This window comes from Bubalus bubalis, chromosome X, assembly GCF_019923935.1.
Source record: "Bubalus bubalis isolate 160015118507 breed Murrah chromosome X, NDDB_SH_1, whole genome shotgun sequence".
Taxonomy (NCBI): domain Eukaryota; kingdom Metazoa; phylum Chordata; class Mammalia; order Artiodactyla; family Bovidae; genus Bubalus; species Bubalus bubalis.
This window is the reverse complement of record NC_059181.1, coordinates 87,836,342-87,848,638: the sequence shown is the minus strand read 5'-3', so window position 1 is coordinate 87,848,638 and position 12,297 is coordinate 87,836,342. Positions and strand designations below refer to the sequence as shown.

General features: G+C 37.4%; 1 protein-coding gene across 5 annotated transcripts in view; it reads left to right on the top strand.

Annotated features, from left to right (window-relative positions):
• RNF128 (ring finger protein 128) overlaps positions 1-11,876 on the top strand; it is a 66,022-nt gene extending 54,146 nt beyond the window's left edge. The window contains exons 6-8 of one of the 5 annotated variants that reach the window (XM_006052778.3): positions 203-371; positions 3,337-3,376; positions 10,444-10,571. In XM_006052778.3, coding sequence (XP_006052840.1) covers positions 203-371; positions 3,337-3,376; position 10,444 — 210 coding nt within the window. In that variant the 3' untranslated portion in view covers positions 10,445-10,571. Of the gene's footprint in view, positions 1-202; positions 441-3,336; positions 3,377-4,331; positions 4,561-10,443 lie in introns of those variants that run through there. The other 4 variants (XM_025277211.3, XM_006052776.3, XM_006052779.3 and 1 more) reach the window with 4 other exon arrangements.
• The last annotated feature ends 421 nt before the right edge of the window (positions 11,877-12,297 follow it).

Below are 12,297 nucleotides of genomic sequence, written 5' to 3'. Positions count from 1 at the left end.
TTCACCCCATTGGACCCTGTTACTCCAGTGGTCTGGCTGGGACCAGCAAGAGATGTTTGTGATCATCAAAAAATGGATTGTAAGTTTCAAAAGTCAAGAAGCCTTGCTCTAAGAAGTCACCTATGAAGAAACTTTGTAATAATATGTCAAGGAAAAGTGTGTACTCTGAGAGCCTGTTAATGTGGTCAAATGCTTTCCACAGGTGGATGTTGAAGATGGGTCAGTGTCTTTACAAGTTCCTGTATCCAATGAAGCTTCCAGTAATGCCTCTCCTCATGAAGAGGATAACCGCAGTGAGACTGCTTCATCTGGATATGCTTCAGTTCAGGGAGCAGATGAACCACCTTTGGAGGAACATGCACACTCAGCAAGTGAGCACCAGGCTGAGGGGCCCCAAGTGCCCCACAAATGATCCGCTGGAGATTAGACACCCAGGCAGAGTACTCCTGTTTTTTAGCATTTATTCTGTTCATCCATTAACACAATTAACACATTCTAGGTTTTTTCTAGTGACAGTGATGCAATGCAGGATGCACCCCTCTTTTGACTTAATATACACATATTCAAATATACCTGAAACAGATGAAATGCTTTAAGAATGGGGATTATTCACAGAAAAAAGATTTTTTATTAGAAAGTTGCTCTCAAATGCATTTAAGTGTTGATTTATTAACTTACAGAGGCTAAGGACAAGTTTTCAACTTTAGAAGCCATTCTTTATTGCATATCAACCAGAAATTATGATAAAGAACTTACGGAATGATAAAATATAATTTAATTTCCAAAACCCTGATTTATACACAACTTCTCCAGAACCACCCCCTCCTTTTTTTGCCAGATGGGAAACTGTGTTTAAGAACAGTGTGTTGCCACCTGTTATTTGCCATGAAATGAACAAACCTTGGAAACTAAAAGTGAATGTATTAATTTCAAAATAGTAATGCCATACCAGTAGAGAGATTTTAGGGAATTCTGTTACTTTTTTCCTTAGAGAAAACCCCTATACAAATTATTTTCTCTTTCTTTAACTTCCACCTTTGTCTTTTGGTTTTTGTTGGTTTGATAGTTTTTCCTCAGTCCCCATTTTGAGATGACCTAATTCTGGCCTAAAAAATTAGAGGAAAATGAAATGTCAAGATGACTTGTAAAAGTTGCAGCTTCCTATAACATGAACCTTTGTCCTTGATAGGCTTATCAGTGACATAGATACCATTTGTACAGAGGTCACAAGGAATACCATCATGCAAAACCTCATATTGTAATCTAATCTTTGAACAGTTTGTAGAGTACAAAGTAGTCATAAGAATCTTAATAATCTGTGTTTTATTCTACCTATAATAGATAATCATTGTCTCTTAGCCTCAGATGAATTTTGGGTTCCTGTAACTGTGTGCTAATAGAATTCAGTGATGAGAAAGGAGAGGGTATGGCATAATTCAGTTTAGCAGCATTGGTAGTTCAGTGGTAGAATTCTTGCCTGCTATGCAAGAGGCCTGAGTGTATGGGATAATTCAGTTTATTGCCAGGTCAGTTTAAAAGAAGAAGAAAAGTCCCAACCTACCATTTTGGTGTTCTGTTTTTATGGGGGAGGGTGGAAGGCAGAACAGTTTTTGCAGAGAATTTAAGAAGCAAATAAAATGACAATTCATATTCCTTCTCCTGTATTCTTTATCTGCATAAATGGTAGGAACACCAACCCAGGTGCCTCAATCCAGAAACTTAGGGAGAATCCTAGATTCTTCCCTCTCCCTTTCCTTTTGATTCAATATAATTTTTTCTTTAATCCATCTCCTAATTTCTAACCTTAATTCAACAGTCATAGTTTGAACCACTCTCTTCTCTCTGCCCATTCCTTCCACTCTTGCTCCACCAAGAAATTGGGGGAAGTCAAGTCCAACTCCTGTTCCTCCTTTAAAACTTGCTTCCCTTTGAGTTTGGAGAATGGATACATATATATGGATGGCTGAGTCCCTTTGCTGTTCACCTGAAACTATCACAACATTGTTAATTGGCAGTTCAGTTCAGTTCAGTCGCTCAGTCGTGTCCGACTCTTTGCGACCCCATGAATCGCAGCACACCAGGCCTCCCTTTCCATCACCAACTCCCAGAGTTCACTCAAACTCACATCCGTCTAGTCAGTGATGCCATCCAGCCATCTCATCCTCTGTCGTCCCCTTCTCCTCCTGCCCCCCCAATCCCTCCCAGCATCAGAGTCTTTTCCAATGAGTCAACTCTTCACATGAGGTGGCCAAAGTACTGGAGTTTCAGCTTTAGCATCATTCCTTCCAAAGAAATCCCAGGGCTGATCTCCTTCAGAATGGACTGGTTGGATCTCCTTGCAGTCCAAAGGACTCTCAAGAGTCTGCTCCAACACCACAGTTCAAAAGCATCAATTCTTTGGTGATCGGCTTTCTTCACAGTCCTACTCTCACATCCATACATGACTACTGGAAAAACTATAGCCTTGACTAGATGGACCTTTGTTGGCAAAGTGATGTCTCTGCTTTTGAATATGCTATCTAGGTTGGTCATAACTTTCCTTCCAAGGAGTAAGTGTCTTTTAATTTCATGGCTGCAGTCACCATCTGCAGTGATTTTGGAGCCCCCAAAAATAAAGTCTGACACTGTTTCCACTGTTTCCCCATCTATTTCCCATGAAGTGATGGGACCAGATGCCATGATCTTAGTTTTCTGTATCTTAGTTTTATTTTGTATTTGTATTTTAGTTTTATTTTGTATTGGGCTTAGCCCAATACAAAATAAAATGTTGAAAAGAAAACTTGCTCCCCTGAGAAGCCTATCTTTAGTTATATGTGTGGCCCTACTGTCTACTTCCACAGAACTTCTATCATTGCACTTATTGCACTGAATTGTGTTAAAAAGTCCATTTGGGTAGGGGCAGTGTCTTATTGTTCACTATGGTACACCCAGCACCTAGTACAAGCTGCCTTACAGCAAATACTCAAATAAGTGTTGAATGAGTGACCACACAGAATAGATTTTCCCACTCACACAACTAGAGAAAAGCCCGCATAGCAAATAAGACCCAGCACAGCCAAAAATAAATAAATAAAATAAAAAGAATAATAGTTTAACCCACATAAATGGTGTTTGTTTGCCTTAATAAGAATAAAGTAATATGTTTCCTGTAACTATAATATAAATTAGACAGAAATGTTTAAGCTGTGTGGAGTAGATTTGTTTCAACATTAGGAAACCAGAAGTTTTATTAAATTTAAAATTAGCCCTGATTTAAAATCATGTATTTTAAGATAAGCTTCTGATATCTAAGGGAAGTATTTCTTTGTATTTTAGTTGTAATTTTTTATTTTACAGTTCAACTGTGGCCCCTAGTCGTCATTATTACGCTGAGATGGTGAGATATTCTAATTTACATCTAATAGTTTGTAGAAAAGTTACACATACAGAAATACTCATCTTTTCCCTGCCTTTTCTTCACTTTTAGAAGCCATATGCTATTTCTAAAGTCAGTAACAGATACCAAAAACCAAACCAGTCTAAGAATACCTGTTATAAAGTCAACAACCTATGTTACTTCCTCATATGATTGGATTTTGCTCAGACACTAAATGTTTGAGGCATGCCAAATATACAACCGTCACAAGTGTGAGCACCCAAATAAATGGATATATAGAATTGGTATGGCCTTGGGGTAAAATCCTCCCATTCAGAGAGTCAGAGCAAAAATAAAAGTTAAGAAATTTAAGCTTAGTTTCCTAATACTTTATTATGCTCTTCAAACAAATCAAATATTAAATTGACTTAAACTAACATCTTTGAAGGTGAATGTGTTAGTGTGACTTTTGTGACTACTTAAAATGTAATCATGGATAGAAGTGGCACACTTGCCATCCCTTTTATATATTGATATTTGGGGTTTCATAATTTAAGGGTTACTTTTCCTTCTTGGCTACTTCTCCTATAGTTTAGAGATACTGCTAATAGATGAATTGGTGCCTCAGTCATATGTCTTTTTTTTTTTTAATTTTATTTTATTTTTTAAACTTTACATAATTGTATTAGTTTTGCCAAATATCAAAATGAATCCGCCACAGGTATACATGTGTTCCCCATCCTGAACCCTCCTCCCTACTCCCTCCCCACACCATCCCTCTGGGTCGTCCCAGTGCACCAGCCCCAAGCATCCAGTATCGTGCATCGAACCTGGACTGGCAACTCGTTTCATACATGATATTTTACATGTTTCAATGCCATTCTCCCAAATCTTCCCACCCTCTCCCTCTCTCTCCGAGTCTATAAGACTGTTCTATACATAAGTCTTAAATTAAGATAATATACTTCGCTTTGAGGGAGAAGGAGACAGCAACCCACTCCAGTATTCTTGCCTGGAGAGTCTCATGGATGGAGGAGCCTGGCAGGCTACAGTCCATGGGATCGCAAGAGTCGGACATGACTGAGTGACTAAACCACCACCACCACTTTGCTTTGAGATCAGACTACAACCGTGAATTTTTAAATTGGTTTTGAAAAAAACATTAGAACAGCAAATTTAATATTAATAGTAAAGTAGACTTGTCAACTGGAGGAGGAAATGGCAACCCATTCCAGTATTTATGCCTGGAAAATCCCGTGGACAGAGGAGCCTGGCGGGCTACGGTCCATAGGGTTGCAAAGAGTCAAACTCAACTGAGCACACACACACACTCACACACAATTATATATTAATTGTTTTGGCACCCTTCCTATTAACTACTGATTATTATGGTGATAGTTGGTTTAAATAGCTTCGAAAACATACAGTTGGTTAGTTTGTGCCTGTGTGTTCCATCATTGTGCTGAGTTTTATTAGAGCACTGGTTTTCAAACTTAAGCATACCTTGAGTCACCTAGAGGGCTTGTTTAAACAGAGGGGAGGACCCTCCCTGGTTCAGTGGTTAAGAATCTGCCTTGCAATGCAGCGGACACAGGTTCAATTCCTGGTCTAGGAAGATCCCACATGCTGCGGGCCAATTAAGCCCCTGCGCCGCAACTTGAAGCCAGCGTTCTAGAGCCCATGTTCTGCAAGGACAAGCCACAGCAACAAGAAACCCATGCATTGCAACTAGAGAGTTAGCCCCCACTTGCTGCAACTAGAGAAAGCTCGTGCACAGCAACAAAGACCCAGCACAGCCAAAATAAAATAAATGAATAAAAGTTTATTAAAAAAAAACAAACAAGCAGAGTGGCAACCACTAGTTTCTGACTCAATAGGTCTGAGATGGGCCCTGAGAATTTTCATTTCTAAGAAGTTTCCAGGTGGTAATGATTCTGCTTGTCCAGGGACCACACTTTGAGAACCACAGAATAGGGACCCTAGTTCTTAATCCTTGCTGCACATTAGGATCACCCAGAAGAACTTTAAACATTACTGATACCTGGACTCTACCCCAGAATAGTTCAGTCAGAATCCATGAGATGTGGGGCCCAAGCACAGTTTTGGTTTTTTTTTTTAATAATTTCAGCCTGACTTAAAAAATGTTTCAAAAATAGTAAAAAGAATGCCCATCACTGAACTTCTCCAAGTGTTAACATCGTATATAACCATATACAGTTATCAAAATCAGGAAATTGTATGATAAAATGTTAGTAACTAAATTGAACTTACTCAAATTTTACCAGTTGACCCATTAATGTCCTTTTTCTGTCCTAGGATCCCACATTGCATTTCCTCTTCTCTCATTTCCCCCTAGTTTTATTGAAATATACTTGACATATAACCAGAGAAAGATTAGTTACCAAATCTATCATCTCAAATAATTACAAATTGTGTGTGTATGTGTGTGTGTGTGTGGTGAGAACATTTAAGATCTACGCTTAGCAACTTTCAAGTATTTACTACAGTATTGTTAACTGTAGTCACCATGCTATATATTAAATTCCCAAGAACTTATTCATCTTATAACTGGAAACTTGTATCCTTTGATGGACATTTCTCCATTCCCTCCTGCTTCTAGCCTCTTGCAACCACCATTCTATTTCTTTGAATTTGACTTTTTAAAAAAAGATTCCACATATAAGTGTTATCATACAGTGTTTGTCTTTCTCTGTGTGGCTTATTTCACTTAGCACAGTATCCTCAAGATCTATCCATGTTGTTGCAAATGGCAGTATCTCCTTTTTTTCATGGCTGAGTAATATTCGTGTGTGTGTGTGTACATATATATGTATCTCACATTTTCTTTATCTGTTGATCAGTCAATAGAAACAGGTTACTTCTATGTCTGGCTATTGTGAATAATGCTGCAGTGAACATGGAGGTGCAGCTGTCTCTTCAAGATAATGATTTCATTTCTTTTGGGTATATACCCAGAAGTTGGATTGCTGGATGATATGGTAGTTCTATTTTTAGTTTTTTGAGAACCTCCATACGTGTTTCCCGTAGTGCTGTACCAATATACATTCCCACCAACTGTGCACCAGAGTTCCCTTTTCATCACATCCTTGCCAATGCTCATCTGTTATCATTTTGATAATAGCTGTTCTGACAAGCGTGAGGCAATATCTCATTGTGGTTTTGATTTGCATTTCCCTGATGATTAGTGATTAACATCTTTTCATGTACTTGTTGACCATTTGTATCCACATATCTTCTTTGGGGTGCTTCCCAGATGGGTCAGCAGTAAATATTCTGCCTGCCAATGCAGAAGCCACAGGAGATGCAGGTTCAATCCTTGGGTTGGGAAGATCCCCTGGAGGAGGAAATGGCATCCCACTCCAATGTTCTTGTCTGGAAAATCCTGTGGACAGAGCAGCCTGATGGGCTACAGTCCATGGGAGCAAAGATTTGGAGATGACTGAGCAACTGAGCATGCATGCATGTCTTCTTTGGGAAAATATCTTTTCCCCCAAAAATTTCAATTCTGCCCAGTTTTAAATCAGATTATTTACTTTTCTGCTATTGAATTGTATGAGTTCCTTACATATTTTGGATATTAACTCCTTACCTGATATGTGGTTTGCAAATATTTTCTCCCATTTCGTAGCTTGCCTTTTCATTCTTTTGATTATTTTTTGCTGAGCAGAAGCTTTTTGGTTTGATGTAGTCCCGTTTGTTGATTTTGGCATTTTAAGTCCTTAATCTATTTAGAGTTCATTTTTTAAGTGGTGTGAGATGGAGGTCCGGTTTCATTCTGTTGCATATTTATCCAGCTTATCCAACACCATTTATTAAAGACTGTCTTTTCCCCACTGGATGTTTTTGGTTCCCTTGTCAAATATTAGTTCATCTCACACATGAGGCATGTGAGGCATGTGAGATCTTAGCTCCCTGACCAGGGATCCAACCCATACCCCCTGCATTGGAAGCTTGGAATCTTAACCAATGGACCACCAGGGAAGTCCCTATATATGTCCTTTATGTTTGGATATGTTCTTTCTATACCCAGTCTGCTGAGAGGTCCACATTACATTTAACTGTCATGTCCTTTTAGTCTTAATATGTGACTGTTTCTAAGCCTTCGTTTTTCTTAACTTTGTCACCTCTGAAGGCCACCAGTTAGTTACTTTGAAGAATATCCTTCAATTTGGAGTTGTCGGCTGTTTCCCAATGATTAAATTCATTGTCCATTGTCTATTTCTGGCAAGAAAACCACATATCTTATCTTGTCTGCCTGATATCATGTAATGAGGCACATTATGCCCATGTCTTATTATCAATGTTTTTAACTTTGTTCACGTGGTTAAGGTGGTATCTGCCAAGCCTCTTCTTTTAAAGTTATTATTTTTCCCTTTATAATTATTGTTTTATAGAGAGACACTTGGAAACTATGCAAATGTCCTATTTCTCATCATAATTTTTACCTACTAATTTTAGCAATCATTGATAGTTCTTGCTTACAATAATTATTACTGAAGTGTGTGCCAAATGGTGATTTTCTATTTCCATCCTTCTTTCTACATTAATTAAGCTTCTAATTTAAAGAAGAGATATCATTTCTGCACTTATTTATTCAACTGTTTATAATAATATGGACTCACAGATATTTCTTTTTCTCCATAATATTATTCTCATGATTTATTCATGCTAAGATTGTCCTAGATTTGGTCATTGGGAACTCCCTCAAGTTGGTTGATTTTCTTTCAAAATAACCCCGCCCCCCCTTTTTTTTTTTTGAGCGCTTCCTTACTTTCTATTATCACAAGATGTTCTAGGCCAAGGATTGGCAAACTTTTTCTGTAAAGGGCCAGATAGTAAATATTTTAGGCTTTGAAGACTTTAGGTCTTTGTTGCTTTGGGGGCTGGGACAGTGTTGTTTTATCTTCCAACCTCTTAAAAATGTCAAAATCACTCTTAGCTATGGATTTGGCTTGCGAGCTGTAGTTTACTGGCCCCTAGGCCAGAATCTAGGTTAATCTGCTCTCTTGCCCTAACCCGAGAATCAGGGAGTGGGGCATTTTATTGGAGAACAGCACCTCAGAATCAAGATCGGGCATTAGGTATGCTCATTGCTTTTGGAGTATCATTGCTATTAGCCCTTTCAAGGAACAAAGCGAGGAAATATGTGTATGTACTCACACAAATATACACACATCTACATTCACCTAACTGAAGAACAGCTAGTTCATACTGATGTATGATTCTAATCCAACATCACAGAGTTTATTCTAGCCTTCCTCTTTCCTTACTTTTAACTCCATTCTTGGACATTGAGAAACCCGGCTGTTATTATCCTCAGTATATTTACTTATTTGTTCAATCCTAAAGTACATGTAAGTTGTAACATTGCTAACATACCCTTGTGAAAAACAGTTTCACTAACCAGTGTAGTTCTTTGGTTTTAACCTTATAGGATATAGTCAAAATATCAGTCTCCAAAATTACTTAGGTTAGTTCTTTTCTTTCCCACTCTCTTCAGAACGATTATATATATTTCATCTATAAAATAATTATATTCACTTGTTACTACATGTATTCCATTTTGGGAACTCCCTCCACAACTTCCTGGTTGATTAGCTTTAGTCCTTCTGTCTATTTATCTATCAGTTGGTAAAGAATCTGTCTGCAATGCAGGAGACACAGGAGATGTGGGTTCAATCCCTGGGTTGGGAAGATCCCCTGGAGAAGGAAATGACAACCAGTATTCCTGCCTGGGAAATCCCATAGACAGAGGAACCTGGCATGCTACAGTCCATGGGGTCATAAAGAGTTGGACTTGACTGAGCATGTACACAGATCTATCTTATCAATCTATCTATGTATATGAAAAAGCATAGATAATTTTTTAAAGTGCCCAGGTGATTCAAACATGAAGTTGATTTTTTTTTAATTTTATTTTATTTTTAAACTTTACATAATTGTATTAGTTTTGCCAAATATCAAAATGAATCCACCACAGGTATACATGTGTTCCCCATCCTGAACCCTCCTCCCTCCTCCCTGCCCATTCCATCCCTCTGGGTCATCCCAGTGCATGAAGTTGATTTTAAGAGCTATTATATTTAGAATAGAGAAGAAATGGAAGACACAACTGTTGCTCTTAAGAATGCTATGATGTAGGTAAAAATAAGCACATGTATGAATCAACAAAATAGTAATTGTAAATTAATATAATGCCATAAATGCTTTAGGGCTTCCCTGGGTGCAGTGGTAAAGAACCCATCTGCCAATGCAGGAGATACCAGAGGCAAGGGTTCGATTCCTGAGTTGGGAAGATCCCCTGGAGGAGGAAATAGCAACCCACTCCAGTATTCTTGCCTGGGAAATCCCATAGACAGAGAGCCTGGCAGGCTACAATCCATAGGATCACAAAGAGTCAGGCACGACTGAAGTGACTTGAGCACACACATAAGTGCTTTATGTAAGGCAGCAAAATCATTTTAAAGAAACAGGGAATTAGTGTGATAATCAGAGTGTGATTGAATTAGATAAGAAAGACTTCTAGACATGTGTGTTGAATTTTGTCTTAAACAACAGAGGGGTAAAAGCATCCTAAAATTGCCATTAAAAATTAATTTATTTTAATTGGAAACTAATTACTTTACAGTATTGTGGTGGGTTTTGCTATACATTGACATGAATCAGCCACAGGTATACATGTGTCCCCCATCCTGAATCCCCTTCCCACCTCCCTCCCCATCCCATCCCTCTGGGTTGTCCCAGTGCACTGGCACTGAGTGCCCTGTTTCCTGCATCAAACTTGGACTGGTCATGTATTTCACATATGGTAATATACGTGTTTCAATGCTATTCTCTCAAATCATTCCACCCTCGCCTTCTCCCACAGAGTTGAAAAGTCCATTCTTATATCTGTCTCTTTTGCTGTCTCACATATAGGGTCACCGTTACCATCTTTCTAAATTGCATATATATGCGTTAATATACTGTATTGGTGTTTTTCTTTCTGACTTACTTCACTCTGTATAATAGGCTCCAGTTTCATCCACCTCATTAGAACTGATTCAAATGCCATTTTTTCTTTAAAGATGAAAATCTACAGCTGGTAAACCATGAAGCAAATTCCATGGCAGTGGATGTTGTTCCTCACGTTGACAACCCAACCTTTGAAGAAGATGAAAGTCCTGATCAGGAGACCACTGTTCGAGAAATTAAATCATAAAATCTGTATCAATAGAAAACTTGAACCTTTAGTAATAACAGAACTGCCAATCAGGGCCTAGTTTACTACTAAGGAACTGGATAAACTTAATAAAATAAGAATGATACTGAAAGTGCTGATATGACTAATATTATGCTATAGTTAAATGACTTAAAATACTAAACCTATTAACTTTTTCCACAAACACATTATAATGTTTTTCATAGGCAAGTTTCCTCTTGATAGCAGTAGCAACATTTTTAAATATTCAAAACTCTTGTCAAGTAATCATGTTTTCCATTTATAACAATTTTCTTATCAAAACATGTTGCTTTTAAAATGTGGAACAGCTATAATCACTTTATTTTATGATAGTATCTTAATTAAAAATAATACTACTTTAGCTTGGGCTATATGTGTCAGGGTTTTTCTCCAGGTGCTTATATTGATCTGGAATTGTAATTTAAAAAACAATGCAAACTTAGGCTAGTACTTCATGAAATATCTATTTAAGCTGCATTAAGTTGATAGAACAAGATTAAAGCAAAATACTCATTTTAACAATTTCTTATTTTTAAAATCAGGCTAAATTTACTTCATTTGAGTGTCAAGCATAGTTTCTTAGAGAATATGGACTGGACTGGATTGATTGGTATATTAATGACACCAATTTGACAAAAGATCATAGACACAAACTTTCCTTACAAAAACACTGTATAACTATTTCTCAAACCTTACTTATGGGACTTTCAAAAGCAGAACATATAAATCATCATACCATTTGAAAATGATTATTAATAAGTCACACAAAAATTGGTAATTGATCTCTGTGTATGAATTTGTCTACAGAAATTAGCCTATAGAAAATGTTTTCCAAACAAAGTTGACTTAAAATTGAGTTTACATTTTACCTAAATGGACTTTATAAAATAACATTAGGTAAAATAAAATTCTATCTGTGTAGCTATAAATTTCGCGAATGCATTTTCTTGGTGTTTGAAAAAGAATTGGTGTTGGGGGGGGAGAATTCCAGGTGCCTTATTATAAAGTTTGAAGCTTCATCCACCAAAGTTAAATAGAGCTATTATAAAAATGCACTTTATATTTTCTGTGGCTTATCTTTGGTTTTAGAGTTTTGTTTCCAGTACAAATTCCAGCAGAATTTAAGCAAAAGCAGAATAGACATGTATTTTTGTTGGCTAAATGTAGAGTGGATGAAACCATTGCATTCTTGTACACTGATTTGAAATGCTGTAAATAGGTCCCGATTTGTATTGATTCTCTTTAAATATAAAATGTAAATAAAATATTCCAATAAAAGTTTGTGTCTGGTGTTTAGTAATCATATACTAACTTTTAACATATGCTTGGATTTAGGAGGAAAAAGGTTTAATGTAAATATTTGTTGATATATTTGATTAATAAAACTAAAACTTTAGTATTTGGGCTTCCCTCATGGCTCAGATGGTAAAAAAAAAATTCACCTGCAATGTGGGAGACCTGTGTTCTATTCCTGGGTTGGGAAGATCCCCTGGAGGAGGTCATGGCAACCCACTCCAGTATTCTTGCCTGGAGAATCCCCATGGACAGAGGAACCTGGCAGGCTACAATCCATGGGGTCGCAGAGTCGGACATGACTGAGTGACTAAGCACAGCACAGCGTGTTTACATATTTCACTACATAGTGAGGAACTGCTGCCATTATAAAATGACTGAATCTATCATGAATTATTTTTAAATG